Source organism: Pogona vitticeps, chromosome 3 (genome assembly GCF_051106095.1).
Source record: "Pogona vitticeps strain Pit_001003342236 chromosome 3, PviZW2.1, whole genome shotgun sequence".
NCBI classification, from domain to species: Eukaryota; Metazoa; Chordata; class Lepidosauria; order Squamata; family Agamidae; genus Pogona; species Pogona vitticeps.
The window spans coordinates 36,663,260-36,689,117 of NC_135785.1; the positions used below are offsets into that span (position 1 = coordinate 36,663,260).

General features: G+C 38.4%; 1 protein-coding gene across 1 annotated transcript in view; it reads left to right on the forward strand.

Moving 5' to 3' along the window:
* FARSB (phenylalanyl-tRNA synthetase subunit beta) overlaps positions 1-25,858 on the forward strand; it is a 40,370-nt gene extending 14,512 nt beyond the window's left edge. The window contains exons 12-17 of the mRNA XM_072995968.2: positions 1,940-2,147; positions 2,589-2,669; positions 4,057-4,149; positions 5,649-5,766; positions 10,883-11,035; positions 25,217-25,858. Of these exons, the coding sequence (XP_072852069.2) occupies positions 1,940-2,147; positions 2,589-2,669; positions 4,057-4,149; positions 5,649-5,766; positions 10,883-11,035; positions 25,217-25,368 (805 nt within the window). The 3' untranslated portion in view covers positions 25,369-25,858. The remainder of the gene's footprint in view (positions 1-1,939; positions 2,148-2,588; positions 2,670-4,056; positions 4,150-5,648; positions 5,767-10,882; positions 11,036-25,216) is intronic.

Below are 25,858 nucleotides of genomic sequence, written 5' to 3' on the forward strand. Positions count from 1 at the left end.
TATCTGTGTGGATATGTGTCCGTAAAGAAAAACAGCTACGGAACAAAATAATTCTGTTACACAGTTCATAGAAAATGTATTTGTTTGGCAGCCAACAATGTGTGTCTGTTGCAGGCTATCATGCTATCATGATGATGATACAAAATGCCAGTGTTCCAGCTGCTGCTCTGAATCCATTTTGCACTCATGGTTAAGTTATTAGTCATCATGGATAGTTTTGAACAAATCACAGTAACAAATTAGAATAATGACCTATGTCTTGTAGCTCTGTTCCACTGAAATATTTAACTGGATTGCTAAGAGTCGTAAACATCAAGAAATTCTTTGTTGCTCTCTGTCATTTGGCTTAGATTTAAAAGACTGTCATTTGCCATCTGCACACAGATGTCAGCCTGCATGATCTCAGACAGCCAAACTGCACCAGAAGACTTCATTTATATAACCCGTTTGTCCCTCATGATCCTCATTTTCTAAAGGCATTCTGCTTCTGGGGATGCAGTCGGTGGTCTTCAACCCTGATACTAGTGAAGTGAAAAAGATCCTTAGTATATAGGCAACTTGTGACTGGAGAAGGGAGGTACCAATGAAACTGGGATGCAACCCTGGTCATTTTGTGAGCTGACTTTGCATGAATGTAGTCATGCTGGATTTGACTGTATTGTAAGCAGTGGTACAAGAGGTAGGGTATGCTTGCTGTCATTTGCACAGCTGGTTGTGCAGTGGAAAACTGTGTTTCAGCCATCTACTGGACTAACTCTAAAAATGCATTCCCATTAAAGCAGTGGATCCTGTGCAAGCACAACGGCATCATTGGACTCAAGCTATATTTTGCTCTTTTGTCTTGATGTACAATTAATGTCACTAAGGAATGAATATATGTATCGATCCATCAGCACTGGAGAGTTTCCTACTTTATTTTGGGGATTGGATACAGTGGGCTAGATGCTTTCTTTTGGGACAGCTGTGCTGCTATTTGAGTCTTTGGGTATTGGATTCTATGTGCTTTTTTGTGTTCACATATACTCTGCATCATGAAACAGCCTGGCTTGTTAAACACAAAGTAGTGCTGCACTCTGATTAGTCTCATTCCCTTAAAGAATAGGAGGGACAGGAAGAAATTTCCAGATAGCATCATCCTAGTAGGGACCGCCCAGTTTGGAACAGGCTGTCTTCTCCAGTATGATTAGTCCATATTTGTCTTCTGGGTATACACTTTGATGCTAAAATTGAAGCTTTTGCATGTGATTCCTTCTACCCAAATTCTGGCAGAACTTTATATTCACTTTTCTCTTCCCACCACCCTGACTGCCCTCTGTAAGTTTGCTTTCTAGTAGCATTGCCAGCATGCCTTCAGCTGCTTAAAATCACATCCCATCTCTCCAGGGCAAGTATATTTGCCATTATCTGTAAGAATATCCTTTTTTTTTTCTTACCCACAAAAGATCTAGCCGATTCAGCGTTATGCTGAAAACAATTGTTAGACTGCAACTCTTCCAATAAGAGCACAGCTTTGACTTATGAAAACTAACCGTTTCTGCTGAAGATGAAGGGTCTTTTTTTTTTTTTTAAAAAAAAAGTTTATTCCAGAGTTTGGCCCTATGTTAAATTTTAGTTTTGACAATTTCCTGTTAGATGATGTCTAAAGTAAGGCTGGCAGAGATAGGAAACTTGTTTGAAAATATCGGTGATGGTGTGTGAAAACAGTAAGGCAGATTTTGAATGAAAGAGTAAGTAAGTGATTTTATGAATGAGCCCTACACTACCATCATAAGGATTGGCAGTGTAGTTCCAGAAAACTATTTTATATCCTAGTTTGATTTATTACAGGGTCATACCTATTTTGGAGCTACAGTGCTTGGTTGCTGCAAATGAAATCCAGTGGCTTAGGAATGAAGCCATGTGATTTTTTTTTAAAACATGACTTTTGTTTTTGTTTTAGTGAAACACCATCAAGCCTTGCAAAGCTGCTCACCAGGATGTGTTTGAAGTCACACGTCATAGGGAATGGGAACAATATAGAAGTTGAAATCCCTCCTACCAGAGCTGACATTATCCATTCATGTGATATCATGGAAGACGCAGCAATAGCGTATGGCTATAATAACATTCAGATGACTATTCCAAAAACATACACCATAGCTAATCAAGTAAGATTGCACCCTTAAGTAAACAATCTATATTGTCAGTTAAAAGGCTAGAAGCATGCCAGAAGGGTTCTTAGAAAACTGCATCTAAGAATTAAAACAATATTCTGTGATGTCTTGTGGCAAAAGGGGGTTTGCCATAGTAAGGATACAAAACAGATGCCCAAGTGATCTTATTAACTCACAAGACCTGCATTGGCTAGCCTTTACAAAAGAACGAAAGAAAATAAAAGGTTTTTAAAAAAAAAAAAAAAAGCAAGATTTAAACCTGGAGGCTATATTAAATCTCTAACAGGGAATTGCATTTCCTCTGTAAAGACCAGATGTAGCTGGCTGGGTTTACTCCTTGTTTCTAAAAGGGCATACTAAACAGTCATCTCTGTGATTTTGTGATACTTGTTGAGCAGAAAGATTAAAAAATTGCTTTTTTTTCTCCCTTTCTAGTTGCCTCTCAATAAACTCACAGAACTTCTGAGACAAGATCTGGCAGCAGCTGGCTTTACTGAAGCACTTACTTTTGCTCTGGTGTGTGTAAATAATCTGTTCCTAGAGTTTAAGATATGGATGGAGGGAGCAGTTTCTTCCAAGGATGCAGATGGCAGCAGCATTCTGTGATGGTTTTGGATTCTCTTTCTCTAGTGTAGCAGTCCCAATGTATTCCATGACCTCTGTTGGTAGAAGTAACAATTCCCCTGGTTGTAAGACTTAGCATGACTTACCTTCCTTTCCTTGCTCCCTTCTCATTGCCTAATCCAATTAGGAGGTGCGAGAGATGAAGGTTAAGGAACATCTCTTTGCTGAGTTGAATCAAAAAAAGAATACCTTTCCAGAACATTGGGAAAAGTTGCTTTTTAAGACAATGACTCCGAGAATACCCAGCTCACAGTATTCTTGAATCTCTAATCCAAAAAAAGTAAATTTTCTCATTTTTACTTATGAAAGGAAATATGTCTGCTGGCCCTACCATGTGTCAGAAGAGCTATATTTTGGTTGACTGGTCTTGTCTGCAGGAAACCAGTTTAGGAAAGGATGCTTTATTAGGAACATCTCTCAACACGTCTTGAAGAACAACTGTATAGATTGCCAACCCGTTTCTGGGTAGAACTGAATATACTGGCAGCTACCTGTGAAGCTGTAAATGATTTGTTTGAAATATGGTGCTGGAGGAGAGCTTTGCAGATATCCTGGACTGTCAGAAAGATGAACAAGTGGGTCCTAGATCAAATCAAACCTGAACTATCTCTGGAGGCAGACGTGATGAAATTGAGGCTGCTTTACTTTGGTCACATCATTACCTGGAAAAGACAATAATGATTAGAAAGGTTGAAGGCTGCAGGAAAAGCAGAAAACCAAGTATAAGATGGATTGACTCTAAAGGAAACCGCAGGCTTGAGTTCGCAAGAGCTGTTCTGTTGAAAATAGAACTATTTGGAGATTGCTTATTGATAAGATTGTCATAAGTTGGATGCGACTTGGTGACACATAACAACAGCAACAAGGCCTTATCAGGAGTCACCTTTAAATATTTCTCTAAAATGGCAGAAATGTGCAACCTGAATTTTTAATGTCCTGTATTTGTAAATTGAACGGGCTTGTTAATAGAGCTTCAGATTAACTTTAGTATTTTTTAATTATGTGGTGTTATCAAGAATTATCTGAAATGAGGATTATTATTAAATTGTGGAAGGAAATGTCTTTATTTGTAATGATAACATTTTTAGGCATTGTACAATAAGTAGACATGAAACATAATCACAAGATATAGCTAGAATGTGTAATACTTTAACACCGGGGCTAGCAGACAGGATGGAGATGGTCAGGGAATTCTGCAGAGAATTGCTTTTGCAGCGGTGTTGTATTTAACATTAATGAATTAGATTCATTTGTTTTCTCCCTCATCTCTCATTGTTAGTGTTCTCAAGAAGACATTTCTAATAAACTGGGGATTGATATCTCTGCAACAAAAGCTGTCCATATAGCAAATCCCAAAACAGCAGAATTTCAGGTGAGGAATAAAAATCTAGTACTGTTTTGAATGTAAAACTTCATCTTTTCAGGTAGGTTTTTATGGGTCTCTGAATGCCTTTTTAAAGTTAAGACAGTTTTTAAATGATTACTTCCTTTTAATTATTTAATCATATTTTAATTAGTGTATAAGTTTAATTGTTTTTAATATTTAACTTTTTGAAATTCTATTCTTTTAATATTGTGAGCCACCTTGGGTCCGCTTATCAGGAGAAAGGGAGCCTATAAATAATAAATACTACCTAAAATCCCAATGAACTGTGGTCAAATAATGGAACAGTATTCGCGAAGGCTTTCACGGCTGGGATCTAATGGTTGTTGTGGGTTTTTCGGGCTCTTTGGCCGTGTTCTGAAGGTTGTTCCTAACGTTTTGCCAGTCTCTGTGGCCGGCATCTTCAGAGTGCTGTCCTCTGAAGATGCCGGCCACAGAGACTGGCGAAACGTTAGGAAGAACAACCTTCAGAACGCGGCCAAAGAGCCCGAAAAACCCACAACAATGAAACTTGGGCTTATAGTGCCATGTAAGTGTGAAGGATATACATTACAGTGTCGTCCTAACCCATTGAATTAGCTTTCTGGAGGTAGTTAGAATCAAGCCATAGTGCCCCTCTGCCAGCCCTCGGTGGTACAAAGATTTGTTTAGGGAGACTCTTCTCGCCCATGCAACTCTATTGCACCCACTCAGAGCTCTGAATGAGAATGTTACTCTGGTAGTTCTCCTGGTGCAATAAGAGTAGTAAGCCTCTCATGGGGTATTAAGGGCAGCAGTACTTTGGGATCTCCTGTTTGCAAAGCCTTGCAGATCCCACAAAGGATTTCTTAGCAGCTACTCCAGTCCAGAGGTGGTGTAAAATTCACCCCATCACTTGTAATGTGAATAATTTGTTTTTTGAAAAGTCGAGGAGACCTCATCCCATCCCTTTCACTCTAGATGGCCCTTCCTGCAGTTCGGATTGCTCTGTTGCTTTCTAGTGTACTGATTCTCAAAAGTGAGGCTCCCAGTGTTCTTGGACTGCAATTCCCTAGCTAGCACATCCAAATTCTTAGGGCTTTCCAGAGCTGTACTCCAAAAACCTGAGGCCGAAAGTCTGAGAACTTCTAATGTGGAAGTCAAACATCTACCATTTTTCACATTTGGAATTTTATACTTCTCAATGTTTATGGTCAGTTTGGAGGAATATTTGATAAGTTTTAACTTTATTGCTGTGTTCTCCACTTGATTTTATTGAATTTTTCATTGACAGGAAATTTTTATGCAATTAATATTGCAGTGGGTATTCAAACATGGCATTTGTGACCCAGTGCTGTGAATGTTGGGCTTTGTTGTCAACAAGCTGGGAAAGCTTGACCAATCAGAGAGAAATTAATAGATTTCCCATAAATATTTATCCTCCCTTCTTTCCTGTAGTGCCGTATAATGCTTTCTGTTGGAGATGTTCTTAGGTGTAGAAAAATTAACATTCTCTGTATGACCGATAGGTGGCACGCACTACTCTTTTGCCTGGGCTCCTGAAAACGATTGCAGCTAACAGGAAGATGCCACTACCTCTGAAACTCTTTGAAATCTCTGACATTGTAGTGAAAGATTCCACCATGGGTAAGAGAATATTAAAATATCAAGGGCATAGTACACCATGGATGCTGCACTCATAAGTGGAGGGTTGCTGTAGATTTGATGCAGCCTAGTTCGTCTTCTGCCTGTATTCACTGTAGGATGTGTTCATCCAAGGTAAGCTATCAAGAGCAATGGGAAGTCTGTATGTTCCCCCAAGTCCCTATTCAGCTCACCATCACTAACTCGCAGCTGTAATTTTTAGGTTAGCAAGCATGAATAGTAAAGCATAGGCTTTCCTTACCTTCTTATGATCAGGTGTGCTGGCAAAGAAGCATCTATACATGTCCACAGTTGAAGAGGGCAGAACACGTTGGAGATCTTCTTAAGATGGGTATTTCCTGGGTCATACATTCAAAGGGTTTTAGCACACTTGCAATCAGTGGACTTCTCCCCCGGCCCCACTTTTTTTAGCTGAATAAAAATTATTTTTTATGGAATAATACTTGAATTTTATTGCAACATTCATCTTTCTGCTTGCACCCTTTAAAATATGTTCCTTTACCGTAATAGTTTTTTTAAATATTCATTCATTCAAAGTAGGTTTTTTTGTGTATTTGTTGATTGTTTGGAAATTCCTTATAAGATCCTTTGGAACAACATAGAAAAATTGATTCTGGAGAAAATATTCCAAAGCTCTTTATAAAAAGCAGTGCCATCAATTTGAGATACATTTGGTGAAGGAAAATAGTACCCTGGAGGAGTTCTGTTAGTTTTTCTAGTTGTGCAAGCAGTAGTGCATTTGTTCTCATGGTCCATAGGCACACTACTGCTTAAGCAGCTTGATTGTACAACCAGTTGCACAAATGGAGACTGGATTCAATTCTGCTTTGTCACGTGGTATAGAACTAAAAAGTGTGCTGCTTACAGTATATGCCGCCCCATAGCACTTCAAGCACTTAACTCTGGGCAGTTTACAAGTTAATTATGCAGGCTACACATTCTCCGCCTCACCACCACCCCCGTGAGTTGGATATTTATTTTATCAACCTCGGAAGGATAGAAGGCTGAGTTAACCTTGAGCCGGCTACCCGGGATTGAACCCTGGGTCGTGAGCACAGTTTTGGTTGCAGTACAACAGTTTAACCACTGCATCATGAGACTCAGCTAAGTGTAAGCACAATATAACTCACTTTAGTTGAATGATACTGTTGGATATAGTCTAATAAAAAGCAGACCAAAGGATGGAGATTAACTTTGTGTTGGATGAGGTTAACGCTGTCCCGAAAGATTCACTCCTGCACATCCAGGAGTGTGCCCACATTTATGCAATTAATATAGAAATAGCATTAAAGCTAGTTAGCCAATGGCACCCATTCATAGAGAGGTCTGGCCCGGCCATGGTGATGCATGTCTTCTTTATGTCCCATTCGGATTACTCTTAAGATGCTTTGAGTGGGGACACTTTGAAAGTTCTCAGAAACTTCAGCTGTTCCAAAGAGGTGTAACTGTTAACAGAGAACACACAAAATTCTTGTACAACAGTTTTGGTGGCTACCAGTTTGTTTCTGGGCAAACAACAAAATGCAGGTTATGACCTATAACACCCTGTAGGGCTAGGGTCTAGACTTGTCTACAGGACACATTTATCCATATGAGCCTGATTGGGCTCTCCAAGAGAGGCCTTTCACATGGCCCTGCTAGTGTCACAGGCATGTATGGCAGGTACATGTCAGAGGACCTTTTCAGTGGCTGCTCTCTGTAGCGCTGCATGCCAAAGAATTCTAGCTTGGCTCCCTTCCTGTTGACTATGGGGACTGAGGCATTTGACAGGATGGTGCTCTGAATTTTGCCATTGTATTTTAAAATACTTAAACTCATTGAAGTTGTAATACTGTAATCCTTCCACTATGTCTTAATGTTATTGTTTTTGGTTTGTTTGTATCTGTACTTGCTTTTCTCTCCTATAACTATACCTATTTTAATTTTGAAAAATACCAGTCTACCAAAAAACAAAACAAAACAAACAACAAAAACGGTGGAGGCTGCAACTTAAAGGAAAATGACTAGAGTCCTATTGGGGTTTTACACTGGAATAAGTGAAATTGCGTATGTTGTTGCAGAAAATTGTACCTGATTGACAAGATGCTGATCACAGACCAGTTCTGCAACTAGGCATGGGGTCCCATACACAGTCACCACATTACACCATGGGTGGGTGGGTTTTAATTGTTGTAAATGACCCAGAGTAGTGGATGAGCAAACAGGTGTTCTACAGTTTGGCACCTCACTCCCTCCAGTGGGCACCACTTAGAGGCAGCACCTGGAGGAGGTGGGACAGGGAAGCCGTGGCGTTGCTTCCAAGGGGGCGCCTGTTGGAGGAGACAGGGCACCAAACCATGCAGCCATCACCGAACCGGCATGAACCACCAAAGTGACGGTTTGTCCCTATCTGTACTCACCACTTGATGGGTGGGATATAAGTGCAATTGGTAAATAAATTGTTAATTAGTTGCAATTTGCTGCCACATTTTTCATGATTTCACATACTCCAAAGTAAAATTCCACAAGAAGTCTGGCCACTAATTAACATCTTATATATAAATATGTGCAGTAGTTGGGAAGTTATGTTACTGTATTTTTCGCTCCATAAAACGCACCTCTCCATAAGACGCACCAAATTTTTTAGCAAAAGAAAACAGGGAAAAATAATCTGTTTTCTTCGCTCCATAAGACGCACAGACTTTCCACCCCCTTGTTTTGTGGAAAAAAAGTGTGTCTTATAGTGCAAAAAATACGGTATATCAAACAATATGTATGTACCATGAATGAATGAATGACTATAAATATTTAGCAGAAAACAAATTGATTTTGAGTAGGCTTTGACCAACAATTGCTCGGCAGTTTAGGTATCTGGCTGAGGAACCAAAGGCTGGAAGTTTCATTCTCCAATGTGCCGCCATGACTCATTTTATTGATTTATAGGGAAATGTAAAATATATTCTGTAGTTTGGAGTTGACTAGATAACTCAGAGGTTTAGGTATCTAGCTGCAAAGCCAGAGATTGGGAATCATTTCCCCATTGTGTCTCCTGGGAGATGAGCCAAGCCTCTCTAGCCTTGGGCAAGCTGCACAGTCCGAGGGTGCCACCCCAGAAAGGGAATGGCAAACCACTTCTCTGTATTCTCTATCTGGAAAACCCTGGAAAGGGTTTCCTTAAGTCAGAATTTACTTGGCAGCACATCATCATCATCATAGTTTAGGAAAAATGATCCTAAACTCATTTGAATGAAACAGTCATATATAGTAACTGATAGTAACAAAGAAAAAAGTGTGGGCTGTAGAGATTGAGAGATATTTATTTTAATTTTTATTTGAGTCATATCCCATGTTTCTCCCAGAACATAAGCCCAGAGTAGATCACAAGATAAAAATTAAAAACAAATACAGAGAAAAATATATATGAGGTTGTTATTATAAAATACAATAGCTATTTATAGTTAAATAGTAAACTGTCAATAATATTAGAACACTACAGCATTAAAAATAGTTTAAAACACATCCATGAAAAACTCAGATCTGTTACAAACAGACCATCAGTTCAGGTTGAGCTGAAAGCAAAGCAACAATTCTACACTCTGCTTTTATTTATTTGAAATTGAGGACACACTATTGGCTATTGTATTTAAAAGCTGTTTTCCAAAATACAAGTGTCATGTAGATTTTGTGTTGCTAGAGGGCAACATATAGCAGTTTCACTTCTCATTGCATTTTATCATCTTGAGAAAAGCCAATTATCTGTCTTGCAAATTGCATTGAAAAGGATCTTTAGACAGCACTCTGAAGACTCTGCAAGGCATATGTAACTTAAGTTGACATACCTGACTGTTCTTTTTTTTTTTAATGTTTTATGCAGTGATGTAGTAGATGTCTCGTTAGAGTGAGCTTAAGTTTGTAAAAAACAAACAAACCTTAACTTATATTTGGCAACAGTTCTTTTGTGCAGTCGGGAAAGAATGAACTTCATAATGAACTGGAGTATCTTAAATTTGCCTGGCCTGCCTAGGGAAGACAGAGACTGCTAGACCTCATACTATCTCTTAGTTAAGCTCTAGACCCTACCCTAATTCTTATGGTCATCGTAACCTTAGCCCTCAGCAATGGTGCTTCAAACATAACTGGAGGCTCACCTTTTTTTTTCTTTTTTCTTTTTCTTTTTCTTTTTTCTTTTTTCTTTTTCTTTTTTTTCTTTTTTTGCAAGAGGGTAGTATGGACCAAATTTCTTGGCTTACCTGGCCTTCTTAAAAACAAGGACCTAGCACAAAAGGCACATTTACACATAGCATAAAGTAGTAGTTTAGTGCAATGTGGAAAAGCAGGAATTATAAATGCAGCAAGCTTTGGGTTTTTGTGCTCACATTGGTGGAAGGCAGATGATAGATTGTGTGCTTCTACGAAAGGAAGAGAGAATGTGTGAACCAGAGCTTCTTAAAGCTCATTCTTGTTCATTCATGCCATGCTGTACAGTGGTTTAGTACAATGAGTGAACGCAGCTGCAGAAAATGAGCATGTCTGGAGGAAACACAAGGTCAAAACCTTGTTGTTGCTTTTTACTGAGAGGTTATTTAGTTGTAAATCCAAACCAATAGTTTGAAGAGGTTCAATTTAAACCAGGTGTGGTTCAAGTGCACTCACTATACTCTCTCTTTAAGCTGCTTGTCTGTCCCCCTCCATTCACACACTCTTCACCCCTCATACTCCACCAAAAAAGGCAAATTAAACCCCCAGAAGATCTGGAGTAAGCAATTTGATATTTAAATATTATTCCTCTTGGACCTGTTTTAGTCCAGAAAAGGCCCTTTTCAGAAACTGAGATCTGGGGAGGACAAAAATATGCCCATCCCCACCTCGGGGCTTTTAGCAGTGCTCAGACCTAGTTTAAAGACAAGTTTACTACTGCATTGAGATCTCAACTTCAAGAAAGAAGCTAATGGGTTTTCATAAATGTTACAGTACTGCATATTTTCTTTTCAACCTATACCCAGATCAAAAGGTAGCTGAAAACAGACGCTGAATAAATAGGACAAAAGCTGACAAGCTTCTTAATATTTTATTAAGTGTTTATTAACTTGATAATTTTGGCTTCCTCTTTCCTCCTCAGATGTAGGTACAAGAAACCACAGGCATCTCTGTGCCGTATATTACAACAAGAACCCTGGCTTTGAAGTAATCCATGGATTGCTAGATAGAGTCATGCAACTTCTGGATGTCCTACCTAGTAAAAAGAATGGATATTACATCAAAGCAACTGAAGGTAAGAAGGGCTTAGAAAATGCATGCAGCCTTATTTGTATATATAAGACCAAAACATAACGCCTTTTTCTAATTCATTTCTAGATATTGGTCTTCCTGCTTAGATTATTAACTGCCTCACCTGCAGAGCCTTTTAAACAAATTCTGTGATTGCTCCGCTTGCTTCTCACATGGTGACATCCCTTTGCACTGTGACACAATCTGAGGACTCACAAAGATTCCATTCCTGTTAATGTTGTTCTTAAGTGGAAATATGATTAAGATCTGTTCTGTACAGATGGGAGAGTGGGAATTAGTTTTTGTATCTTGCTAAGGGCACCTACTTGGAGATATGATATGGACACTAAGTAGTGCAAGCTTATGTGTGGGAATGTTCTTGTTCATTTCAATCAAATGCATCCTCCGAAGTTCCCCTCCAGAAGGTTGGTGGACTCTCCTGAACAGTGAAGAAAAGAGTACAGGGTGCCTTTGAGGGAGGGGTGAATGAGCCAAACAAATCATGGTGGAGGCACCGTTTTTTTAGAAAGAAGTGGGAAACAGCAAAAGTTCCAGGAAATACATGTGCCGCATTGTCTGCTACCCCACAGATCCCTGTGGACACTTGGGCTTTCTCAGGAAACAAGTACAGTGACTGGACATTCACTTCTGTTTTTCAAGCAGTGTAATTAATACTGAGGGGAAAAGGTGAGGCCTCCATCCATACCATTTAATAGGATAATCATGCCTTCTTGGAGGTGTGGTTGTGTATTCTGTCCCCCCACCCCCTTCTTGGTATAGTAATTGGTACCCAGAGACACCACACAAAAGGCTTTGGTAAGCTACATGTGATCCATAGATGTCTGTTCTTGAGCTTCCTTATGTTTGCATAATTGAAGAACCAAAGATGTGTATTGTTCTATTGATGGATGAAGGAAAGACTTTGCCTCCTATTTTCTATGCACTGATGGCTCAGTGCATTTTCTTTAGATTAATATATTATACTGGGAATATACAATACATATAACTTCTATTGTTTTGAAAGAGAGTGCTAAAAACATAGCTCTGTTTATCAAGCAAGCAGTAAAATTGTGCCATAAATCAATGTAAAGGTGTATCTGCCAAAGTCCATGTTGCAAGTTTGTGTCACATTTCTCACACTGGTTTGGGAAACCGGAGCCTAAAATTTCACATTCTGAATGTAAAATTCTTGCTAAGATCTTTATAATGATCTGACTTGTTTTAGAATGTTGATAATTTATAGGGTCTGTTTATTGTATATGTTCATTCTCTTTCAATATGTGCAAGCCATAGTTATTAGATCACCCTCTATTCAAGTAATTCCTGAATATCCATTAAGTTAATCTCAAGGCCATAACCTTTTTTGGTCTTGTAAGCAACACCTGTGCAGCAGTTGCAGATGCTTGAAAATATAAGTAAAATTGTAATGTTTCCCAGGCCTTCACATTAGTGTTTTGTGTAATTTAAGCTCAGTGGTATATTAAGGAAGAAATTTAGCCCTGAATGATGAAACACATTAAGACAAGGTCCTGCTCATTTCTGAACTTGCATTCTGGGATAACCTAAAATATTCCCCACCTAATAGCTAATTAAATTATTAATATGTTTTTCTATCTTAGCAGCCTTTTCAGAAATCCATTCTCAAGTTGGGCCTGGACTGAGTTAATCACATTTTGGGAGAAATGTGGCATATAAATAAAATTAATAATAATAATAATAGTCCCACTGAAATCAGTGGCACAAGCTGGTTTTTATTACTAATTTCACTGTCACTGATTTAAGTAGGACTCAGTCTGAATCCAACGTTGAAAAGTTAAGATTCTATTTTATATACCAACTTAACATTCAGAGTTCTTTGCATGGACCAGATAGTAAAATACTTAGGGGTTCGGAGAGATGGCTACTGCATGCAACAAGCCCATTTCCAGGTGTATCCTATATCCAAGAAAATTTACACATTAGTCCTGCCACTTTCTAGACCAGTGGTTCTCAAACTGTGGTTCCCAGACATTCTTGGACTGCATTTCTTGGAAGCCTTCACCACTTGCTGTGGTGGCCAGGATTTTAGGGAGCTGCAGTTCAAGAACATCTGGGGATGACCCTAATTTGAGAACCACTGTTGTAGATCAAGAGGACAGTCTGTGGTGCCACCCTTCCACTAAAGCTAAGCAGGTCAAGCCCTCTAAGCTGGCTGAGTAGAACAACACCCTGGAACCATATATAACCTGCTAAACAACACTGAAGATGACTAAGGCTAGTATTAGGATTAAATGGCATGAGTAAATGTATCTTCTACTGAACTTCATAGGCAAGTACTTGCTCAGAGCAGACAACTCCCTGCCCCCTCTGATTGAAATGATTTCTGACTGGCGGGAACAGTCTCTGCCAGAGATCTTAAAGAGGGCTAATGATATTGGATGAAAGTAATGAATAGTCAGACCTGTATACATAAGGCAGGTATTTGTGTGCATGTATATGATGAATATATATGTATATGTGTGTGCAAGTTTGTGTGCATGAATTGAATATTTGTGTTTTAGTTTTTAAAGCAGGAAAGAGGAGCAAACGGACCCAAACACCCATTTCACAAGTCATGTCCCATTCCTTCTTTTCTCCACTACAGCTATAAAAGGGTAATGAGAGCATCTGGCTCTGCTTCTAAGCAGAGCCCCCTTATGTCTGAAATCTGGGAAACACTAGTTGGTTTAAACAAACACAAAATCCATATGGTGGTTGTGGGGTTTTTGGGCTCTTTGGCCATGTTCTGAAGGTTGTTCTTCCTAATGTTTTGCCAGTCTCTGTGCCCAGCATCTTCAGAGGAGTAGCAAAAGCCTTCGCAAATACAAAATCCATATTTTATAATCTTGACTGGCTTTAGAAGTGGGCCACTTGGGGGCCTCCAGATGATATTGGTATTCATTTCCTGTCTGCCTTAGTCAGGAGGTCCTCTACTGAAGAATGCTGGGAGGTGCATTTCAGTAACATCTGGAGGGTGACAATGTACCCACCTCTGATCAAACTAAGTAAAGATCCTTTCTTGTCAAGTCCAGACATGGAAAGGAACTTTGGTTTAAAACTTGCTTATCTGTCACTGCAAATATTCCTGTAAGATAAGTTATTTCTATTTTAGCAAGTACAGTATCTTTAAATATAATGCATATTCGAAGGACAGAAAGTCTCAAAACACAGAAAAGGTAGTCTCAACATTAGCACAGCATTGGATTTAGAACTTTAAGGGTGTCTCCAATGCATATTACAGAAAATGAGTAGAAGATGTTTTCTTCTCTTTGGGGTTATCCACTCTTCTCACTTTGTTTTTCAATTTTTAGGCATGGAAAAATAGTGTAATCAAATTTATTTGTCAAGAACTGAAGTTTTTTTTTGCCTTCAAGTGTTTTGGTCATGCTGTAGGATATTGCAGCTCACCCAAGGCCACACAGGCTGACTCTTCTCCCCAGAGGGACAGTGAGTAATCAAGCCTGAACCCTTGGCTTTGTGAACTATCTAGCCAGCTGTTGCTATGTTTACATGTTCTGTTTCTTATGATTTTGAATTATGTTGATTCAAGCTTCTCACATTCCATGTTCCAATTATACGTGCTGTGCAGCATCAGACTTTACTTCTGGGCACACCAGTAGCTAAATGTCATTTTGGCTTGAATTCAAATGGTTCATTAGCAGCAGAGCTATTCATACTTTTTCTTTCCTCTGCCCAAGTAGTTGACTGACTGACTTCCCAAGGGGTGTATCATCTTCCAGTATTATGTCTTGTTTAATTTGAATTGCCTCGTTGTAGAGTTTTTGATCTACAAATATTCAGAAATATGCGGAAGTTATTTCCCATAGCTTTCTTCAATGCAACCGTAACAGGTTACTTTGAAGTACTGTCATTGTCACTGAAATATTCTGGGAATGTCACCTTCCACTACTGCTCCTGCCCATAGCTGCCCTTCATGTTGTGGAGACCATTTCATTAAGGCAACACTACCACACTGCAGGTGCAGGCTACATCCAGCCATGGCCATTCTATGCATGCTTCCTGCGGATGGAAATACAGATCACTGACTATGTTTCCTTCTGCTGAACCACCAGCGTGGGTGCTGAGTGTATGAGTGTGTTGGCAAAATCCAATTGCATAGTGGTATCTTTGGGAGGCAAATAGTCTAAGTTACAGTGACTTGTTGCTAGTAATTAATGAGTCCCTATTTGTATTTCCAGGCACATGCCAGACTGGGTGTGTGGACCGGGCAGGGACTTGAAGCCTGTATCATCATTTGTAAAAGAACTAGCATTCTTTTATTCTTTAGCCAGGTATTTGCTGGCTCCCCCAGCATGTCAGTTATTTCTATAGGTCATTGAAGCTTATAGAGGCCTTTTTTGACATTGTTCTTGTAGGTTCCTTGTGCTGCCCTAGTCATGTACATAAGCTTGTAAGTTAAGAGGAAAATGTCTGCTTCACAGAGTCTTGGATCTCACTTCACTACTGATTTAGAAAGTTGTGCAATAATGTTGATGCTTGATAATGTTCTCTTCATTTCCATTTCTGGTCTCCATTTATTTAATCAAAGGTGTGGTGCTGTGTAGAAAATGCTAATGACAGTAAACTATAGTGACAGCTTTTCATTTAAGGTTGGCTGGCAATCAGACAGATATTACATCAGTTGGAAAATGTGCTCCACATTTGTATTACCCTAAATGAAAAACAACTTTCAGAACTGCAAAGTTATCTTTGCTGTAATTTAATGAAAATTTCAATGTCAATGGGGACAACCAACTGACCAGATCACACTCTTAGATCTTGAAAACAGGCCTGGAAACAGCTATTGGAAATAAGATTGAGACTTTTCACAATCCAAGAACTTCTTAATTTAGTTCATTGATTGTTATTCTTTCTGTCCAGTTTTCTGGTTTGGTCACAAGGCAGTTTCCTGACCTATAACTATTGAATTCTGCCATTTGTTCTTAGCATTTTGGAGAGTAGGCTGTTGGTAAGGCGTGTCAACAGGGAAGCTTCACTTTTTAAAAAGCTAACTTCATATTGTAGTAATAAACTCCCAACAAAGAAATGCAAATTTGAAACATTTGTATTTGATTTGTCACACTATGATCTATAGTTTGTAATGATTTTTGCGTTACAAATGTGTTGCAGGCTGTTTTAGTCAGGCATTTTAGAGGCTAGTAAGTTTACAGTTAGTTTCCAGGGCCATTTCTTTAAAAAGAATCTTTTGCACAAATGCCTAATTTTTTTTAAAGCCTGAAGAGTGAACTGCTGAACTTTCTAAGGCTTACAGTAACTTGAGACATAGGAACAACTGCAGGCTGCTGACCCAGCTTCAAGCTGATGTGAGGCCAAGAGTTTAGGTCAGGGATGGGGAATGTGTGGCCCTCCAGATGTTGTGAGATTACAAATACCATCATTTATCACCATCAGCTATGCTGGCTAGGACTAAACGGAGCTGCAGTCCAGCAACATCTGGTTAGTCGCATGTTTCTTTCACTGGTTTAGGTGATGTACTGGGAGATTTAATCTGTTACCCATTCCTGCTGCTTCCTTTCTATCCCAATTGGACGTTCTATGTGGTCCCAACTCATGGTTTGAAGACATAAAATGCAATAACCCAGGGCTGTAACTAGGGCAGGACAACTGGGGCCGAGTCCAAGGATGAAATCTCAGTGATTGCTCTGTTCTCTGCAAATCCACTTCAAAAACAATAAGCTGAAACTAGACAATTCTACACTCCCACTCACAGTGCGAAGCAAAGCATTATGTATTTCCACTGCCACTGAGCCATGTAAACCCCCCTGGTACTGGAAGAAGAAAGTAGGCATGGGGTTTTCAGAATTTCTGGACTACGGACTCCAGAAGTCTGCAATAATTCTCCCAGCCAGATTTCTGCAAATTTTAATCAAGAAATCAAACCGCTGACAGGGTTTATTTAAGTTCTTAAACTAATGAATTTAGACAGGAACATCCATTTTCATTGAGTGGTGAAAACAGGGGAAATGGGTGAGCAGAGCTAAGCACTATAGGAGCTAAAAGCAATTACGGGTCTGGTAGTTATTTTTGATGTTGGTTTTGAGAAGCTTTCTGTGCAGAGCCTAATGGGCAGATACTCTCGTACTCATAATTCCTTGCAATTCCCCCAGAGTTTTGCTCTGCCCACCAAAGTTGGAATGAAATGGATGTATGAAAAATGAACATGTATGCAAAATGAGCCTTATTTGCAACTATAACTAATGATAACTTGCTAGTATTTATTTATTTATTTATTTATTTATTTATTTATTTATTTATTTATTTATTTATTTATTTATTTATTTATTTATACCCTGCCCATCTGGCCTAAAAGGCCACTGCTAAGATGGTTGTGTTAATGTTTTTTATGGAACAGAAATCTTTTTTCCTATTCAAAACTAAATGAATAGGGCATTTTTAAAATCAGTCTGAGTTCAGTAGTTTCATACTGCTGTTTCTTTTTGTAGATCTTTTGTTCCAAATCAGAAAGAGAGGACTTGGTAGGTTGCTTGCTAGAAAGTTGCCATTTTGGATATCCCAATTTCTGCCCATTTCTTCGTCTTCTATGGCTGTCATGTGCCAGCCATATCCTTCCACTTTCTTCACATGATAAATATGGTTTATTTATCATGTGAAGAAAGTGGAAGGATAGGATATGCCTGGCACATGACAGCATAAACCACACTGAAGGTTGAGTTGTATTTTTTTGTCTGAGAAAAAAAATCAGTCTGTGAAATAACTCTTACTTATTAAAAGAGGTAGCCACGTCAGTCTGTGCAAGCATTTTAGGCAAAATCCAAAGAAACAAAACAAAACAAAAAAAGGACAAAGACTAATCATTATATTTTAATATAATCTAATCTCTTGGTGATAACCTAAATAAGATTTCACATGCAATTGTAACTGAGAAGTCAGAGATGCCACTATAGAAGGGACATCTTGTTAACACAAACATTGGCCCACCTTTTTTTTTTTTTTGGTTAATCAGTATGAAACTTCCTTGTAGATGATGTAAGAGAAAAATGTTGCTTTCTGCTTGAGGGGGAAGTTCAGACTCCAGAATGGGCTGACTAGGCAATTATCCCTTTTTATCTTGCATCTACATACCTGTCCAGACTACCACACCTGCCCTATTGATTCAAACTTACAAAAAGGTGTGTGTTTCTCTTTTTGATGTTTGGAAACAGGATGAGAGAGGGGCTGTTGTTGATTTCAGGGATTAGGTTTAGGCTATTAAGAACTTTAGGAGCCATTAACTGTTTCATGTCCAGCAGAAACTATTCGCCAGATCAGATTACTTGTTTACATTTTTAATGGAAGTGGTAAATTTTATTTTTCTCTTTATCTCTCTCCATTAGTGCACAAATAATACTAGCTTAGGAATATTGATGAGTGTAGAGTGTGCTTTTTTTCATGCAGAACCACATGAAAGATTTTCTGCCATTTAAAATGAAAAAGCATTACTTTGTAGAGCCAGGATGCATAACTCCTCTTCACCTGCAAAATTTGGCTAGTTAATGAATATTTACTTATGTGGAAAGGGCAGCTAAGGAAGGATAACATAATGGTAAAATATTGTTTTCTTACAATTCCCAGCATGTTGAAGCTGTTGACTTTCTGTATCATTGACAATTATGTGGTGTTGGCTCTACACATTTGCTCCAAATTCAAGCTGATATCTCTTTATCAGTTTGTGCCAGATAAGCTTGTAATTTGTGTGATTAGAGTTGACTACATTTCCAGAAATGGCCATCTGTGAAGATTTCTTTATACCTACTGGAGAAAGATAACAGAAAACGTGTTGGAAAATTAGTTTGTCCGGCATGAGTATAATGGTTTATACTATGTACTGTATTCCAAGTTGTGCCAGTTTATTTTAAAGTAATAAGTAGAAAACAAGAACTTTGACTATAGCAAGCAGTTGTGTTAGATAACATGGTCCATCTTATCAGTTACATTAAGTGTAACTTCTGGTTATTTGCTTATTTGTTCATTTTTCACATTATAAGAGTATAACTATTGTGGTAGCTAGAGCTTTACCTAGCTCGGATCCTGTATCATTGCTTTAATTTTTTTCTTCCAAATGTGGGAAGAAGGAAATACATAGGCAGAAAAAGGAAGCCTTGTAGGAGCTTCAGCAAGCCCTTTGAAGGTCAATTAGCCAGAAAATGTGCTAAAAACTAGGTGCTTCTGTTGGATTAGTGACTAAAGAGAGCTGTGTTTCCTCGATAATCAAAGCAGTTCTGCATTCAAAGCAGAAGGACAATTATTGGCTCTTAGGGGCATTCTTTAGGGTCTCTAATAACAGAATTCTTTTAACCTTAAAGGATTTTAGGAATCACACTCCTATTATAAATGTGATTTTGTTCTAGGTGTGTGCAATGTCTCTATACCAAGAAGAGAGTAGACCTTCTATTCCATGTATATGTGTTTGTCTGAAGTCATAGTGAGCTCCCCTGCTCCCCGCACCCCAATTTCTTAATTACAGATTATGAAGATTCGATACTTTCAATTGATATTGTTCTCTTTGGGGGTATCCTGTGAAAATTCAAGAGTCCTGATGCCATTGCAATAATATCCTTGTATTATGGGCTTTGAGAATGGCCTATGGCTAGATGGGTGGTATTGAAATTCAATGAATGAACGAAGAAATGAATGAAGTTAAGTTGGGTTGGGATCTGAGGGCACTCTAGAAGCAGTAGAAAATAGAGAAGTTGTCTGGAATTCCACAGTTTTGTTTACAGTGGTTTTACCATAGTGGGGCTTATTATGGGACAGTATTTGCCCTTGTTTGTGAGGAGGATTCAGGTGTCAAGATCTGAAGGAAGAAAGGAGCACTTTCTCTGTGTCTATTCAGGAACCTGTATGTTTCACCTGAATAAAGGAATATATCTCAGAATTGTAGTTAACCTGTGTGTTGTTGTTGTTTTAAAAAAGGAGACTAGCCATGGATTCTTCGCTTTGGTTGTGAACATTTTTAAAAAGTGAGTTTATGGGGTGCTGGAATGATTAAAGGAGAGCAAGAAAAAAGTGTGTCCCATTTGCAGAGAAAGTGAAAGTATGGTTGAAAAAGTGCTACATGAAGAGAAAGCTTGTATTAGTTACAACTGTTTTCTAAATAATCCCACTACCTCCCACAACAACCAGCTTGGTTACAGATAAGAGAACATTGCAAAGGCATTTATTTATTTATTTATTTATTTATTTATTTATTTATTTATTTATTTATTTATTTATTTATTTATTTATTTATTTATTTATTTATTTATTTATTTATTCCATTTATACCCCGCCTATCTGGTCGTATTGACCACTCTAGGCGGCTTACAACACACAAAGGGGGGAAAAAATATAAGAACAATACAGTGGGGTCTTGACTTGAGAACTTAATCCGTATTGGAAGGCGGTTCTCAAGTCAAAAAGTCTGTAAGTCAAGTCTCCATTGACCTACAGTGCACTGAAAACTGATTAATCCCGTAACAGGCCGTTTTTGTTCCATTTTGGTTTTTTTCTGGTCTGTAAGTCAAATCTCAGTCTGCAAGTCAAACCTAAATTTTGCGGCCAGAGAAGTCTGTAACTCAAAAAGTCTGTAAATCAAGCCGTCTGTAAGTCAAGGGTCCACTGTATATAAATAAAAAGGAATTTGTACATACAGTGGGGTCTTGACTTGAGAACTTAATCCGTATCCACAGAGGCGAGGAGCCACCACCGAGAAGGCCCGGTTTCTTGTTTTTTCCTTCCAGGCTTCCCTTGGCGTCAGGCTCCTCAGCCTCACCTCCTGACTCATATCTCATTCATTCTGTGCTGGAGAGAGTAAAAATAACACTCTGTAATGAAAACAGAGAACAAGTAGAAAAAAACACCCTGAAATCCCTCCATCTAGTGCCTATAGCCAGCCACAGGTATAGAGGATCAATGGTAAATTGATTGGCAGGGATAGCCAAGTCATCCCCAGTCGGGTTGCAAGATCGCTGATAAAACCTACAACTGTTTGCTTCCTTTGCCCAATAAGAAGTGCAATTGTTTGGATTATAAGGGGGAACACAAACTGTAAATATGGCGATATGGTAATGTATTCGTCAGTGAATGAATGACGAGGCATTCATCTCAACTCCATTCTGTTGTGGGCAGTAGACGTCAAAGAACAGTAATCATCATAGATGAATTTCCTCAGATTTTTAGTCTCATTGAGCTATTTTAAGAATTTTTTTCTGTTTATCTAAACATACTTAGAACTAAATCATGTTTTTTTTACTTTATGTATTTTTATTCGTAATAACCTCTTATTTTGTATGCATTTTTATTGTTAATAACCCTAATATTTTAGACTGCATATGAAATACTTACATTGTTCTTTTTTACTTTTAAAAGTCTTTACTCTTAAAAGAGATGTTCTTGCATTTTAGAATGTAACCTGCAACATTCTTTCTGATATTTGCTCCTATATTCTGGAAACAACTTGAGTTTAATACCTGTGACTTTTATAAATTGCAGGGATAGACTGAGTCATGTCTATAGTTTTTTCTACAACTATAAAATGTTTGGCTGTTACAACAACTCTGAAGTAATTTTATATTATGGAACCTAGAACCTATGTAGGGGAATAAAGCCTTGTAGAGAGTAGCAAGCTTTGGAATTGCCTGGAATTATTGCAGCAAAGAAAATATTTATACTTAGATACTCAGATAAATTTAGAAATGATTTCAATGATTGTCTGTTTTCATTCTGGGACTAAACCTTTACTGGACTAATGTCAGCTATGATGACATAGGCTTCTGTTCTTTGTTTAAGAGGTATATAAATCTCTGTAGGACTCCTGCGTGAGTCAGGCACTCTCTTCAGAATCTGGCATTGTAGTCTGATTTAATCTGATGCTTGTACACCAACCAGCAATTCACTGAGCCCTTAATCTCAAATTAAAACTGATTGTCAGCCATATGACACCAGCATTTGGCCTATGGTTTCTTTCATTACCTCCTATGTGCGCATGGATGTTTGCTTGTATTTATTTTGATGCTACCTGAAGAAGAATTTTAGAAACCTCAAAAAGTTTGTGCACTTACCTGCTTTTTAAAGTTGGTCCTAATGAAGATAAGGCCCCATAGTAGATTGTTGTTTTTACTTACAGATGAACTTTTGTTTTTCCTAAGAACTGGCAGACTTGTCGATTCTAACAGACAGATGAGCTACTATTCTTTTGAATGTTTAAATGGGAATTAAGCCCCTTGAACATATTGAACAAATACACAGCTTTGCTTTGTTAGCTGTCTTAAAACCTTGTTTGCGGATTCCAGCTCTTGATTCTGGGAAGGAATTGCTATTAGAATCACTGTACCTGATGTATTAATGGTGTTTTTCAATGCTCATTTAGTTCCTGCTGCCAAAGTGGAGGCCTGTTTTAAGTATGTGTAGAGTGTGACAGAATCAAGATGCTTTCTTCTCCTCCAAGGTTACTTCATGTTTGTATTTTAAAGTGAAGTCTTTATGAAGTTAATGTATCCTGAGCTTGGATCATTTGAGGAAGATACTGTAAAATCATAGAAGAATAAATTAGGGCAAACTCGGTGATTTGAAAGGAGTTGAATGTGTATCAGATGCACTTCAAACAAAGAAAATCTTTTGGCAACTTCCTGTGGTCATCATTTGTCTGTGGTGCAGACATGACAACTGCGGTTTGATGCAACCTGTTTGAGTGTTAGATTTTTAAAAGAATTCTTGGTGTTCATAGAAGTTATTTTGATGGGCAGCCATGTGACTGAATTCTTGGGACAATACACCTGCATTGGTCATTTCTTACTCTTTATTGTTTGTTAATTTATCAATCTGTTATGATAATCATCCTTTCAGACAACACGCTCTGGCCATGACAAACAATATGCATTATGTTTTGTCAAGAAAGAGGAGATATACAAGAACCATTCTTGCTGCCAGGCTAGCTATCCCCGGGTTTTGATAGGGAGAAATATTGAAATGTGTGCATTTCCTTATTTAACCCAGGAAGGTAATGTAACACACTGCTTTTGGTTATTTGTTTTTCAGGGGTGTAGCTAAATTCTGATAGGAGAATATTTAGAAAGCAATTCCCTCTGCCTTGTACAGGAAATTTCCTTGTACAGGGAATCCAGGGTGGTATATTGCTAGCATGTCTTTATACTAGATACAGTACTGTATTCTTGCCATATCTTTTACAGACCTAGTTTCAGATAGTAGGATTTGGCAGTGTAGTAATATCTAGTTTGCAGTTGGTTTTGCTATTCTGTTTTCATCAGTTTCCCAATAAAAGCTCTCTTCTTTAGCAAGCTCCCTATATTAGAATGAAGTGGTCTAATATAATGTAACTTTTTGCAGTGCATGATTTCCAGAAACGCATGACAGAGATATCGTTTTGAGGTTCTCAGAGATCCTTTCTGAGCCACTTGGTGTGGGAGACTTCATGGAAGCTTTTGCTAATAGCTAAAAAAAGCCTTTGGATGTTTTCCTTTAATTCATCTGTGTCTGAAGCCAGCAACTTTAGCAGCCCCATGCCTTATGAACTTACAAGGATTATCCAATATATAGATGCATTTTTCATTGCTGGCACTGTATGTGACTTTACGTTGTTACACCAGTCTGAAATTGTGGCAATATGAGCTATAATATAGCTGCTGTTAAGTCTAAGGACAGTGGAGTCTTTTATAAAAGCATAATATGGCATTTTTATATGGCTTGCTGATTGTATTAACCCTTTTGTTCTAGGATGCAGCCTCCTTTGCAACTGAGGTAGTAATTAGGCTACCCTTAAACAAACATATATTTTAAAGGAATATATCTGAACTGTATTAAAGCGATTGAAACAGAATGTTTAGGTGAATTAGATGCCAAATGAATTAGAAAGCTCTGAAGCCGTCATACTGTCTCATAGAAACTGATCCTACAGGTCATAGGATGGGAACATGTCACCCCCAAATTGTGTTAAACCACCTCCTGCCAGGCTCAGTGGGCATGGCTAATAGTGGTGGTTGGGAGTTATACTCTAGCAATAGCTGGAGTGCAAGATGTTCCCTGTTTCTTTGTTGGGTCATGTTGTTTGCTTGCTTCATTCTGCAGCTAATACTGTATTTATGCAGCAGCAAAAGGGGCTCTGCATAATGCAAGGTCAAACAAATCTTTGGCCAGGGGAATAGTTTATGTTGGGAAAACAGGGCAGAGGAAGAAGTTTGATTCACTGCTGCAGCTTTCAAGGAAAGAAAAATTTATTGGGAAATCCATTTGTGAGTACTGTGTGTTGTGATTTGATTGTCAGACACACACACACACACACACAGGCGGGAAGTCAGCCAGGGAGGTGCTTTTGTGATACGTATGTTGATGATCCTTGGGATGTTTCAGATTTGCTGATCAGGCAAAAGATGTACAGTACCTTTGTGTACACTGCTCACTCACAGACTGTTCTTATTTCTTTGCAGGGTAAAGTATTTGGATAATTTTCACCCAGTTCTTGCAAAACATTGTGGTTCTGCTAAATGGCTGCTGCATGGGTGGTGGTGGTGGTAAAGTTATATGTCTGATGTAACTTTCATACCCCTGCCCTACATGGGAAATGTGTAACATAAAAGCATAACAACATTACATTCGCATGGTGGAGTTCCTGTATAATGACTTTGCTGGAGTTGGTCCTTAGCAGTTTTTTAAATAGTTTTAAAGGATTTAAATGGGAATATAAGCAACTGGTGGCAAATGGGGATGTAGTTTAAGACTAAACCACTTCAGCTGCAGTGGGTTATAACTTCATTCTATATTATGAAGTAGCTGATTGACAACTTCAACTTTTAATATCCTAATCATCAACCAAGAAAATGTGTCACGATAATTATATACTTATATAATAATGCATATTATTAAATATGTAATTTTGGTTCGCCATGTGTGGTTTGGAGTCATACTGCCTGTTCTTGTATACAGAGATATTGTATACAAGTCAAAAGTGTTTGATGTGAATTATACCATAGTTGTTAAGGAGTTCTCTCTCTCTTTAATCTGCCATAGCCCATTTCTGCCAATGGTACAGCATAAGCCATTTTTAAAATTGTTTTTGAGAATTGCTGTAGTAGACTCACTTTTGTCCTTGATGTTTGGTCCCTTGCCTGTTTTTCTAGAGAAGCATTAACTGCCCTTCTTTCTTTTCTTTTAGAGCCTGCCTTTTTCCCTGGTCGCTGTGCTGAGATCTTTGCCAAAGGGCAGTGTATTGGAAACCTAGGAGTCCTCCATCCAGATGTTATTACCAAATTTGAGCTGACCATGCCTTGCTCTGTCCTGGAAATCACAATTGAGCCATTCCTGTGAAATCTTGATTCTGCATCCCTCCTTCAGGACATGTCACCATGCTGATCCGTTGCACCATTCATTCCTTCTTTTAAAAGAATAGATCAATCTTGGCTTGGTCATATATATATATGCATTGTAATAAGAATTGCTTGATAACAATATAGAGCTTCCCTTAACAGATGGAGTCATTAATATTTTTAAAAGCTAGAAGCTCGGTGTATTAATTTGTATATGTATTGATAGAGCACATGATACTATTTTAAGGAGGTTTCAGAGGCTGAATGTCTGACTTACTGATTACAGCTGCACAACAAGAATCTCGTTGTTTTCTTATTGCATGATATAGGATAATTTATTACAACGAATATTAAACGGATTCAAGCTTTTCCTGTTATCACTTTCAGTTGGAAAGGGACAGGGCAGGGCAATTTGTGCCCCCTGTAAATGGCAGTAATTATAGTACCAAATCAGCTTGTTACTCTGCAAAATAAAAGGGAAGGGTTCTGCA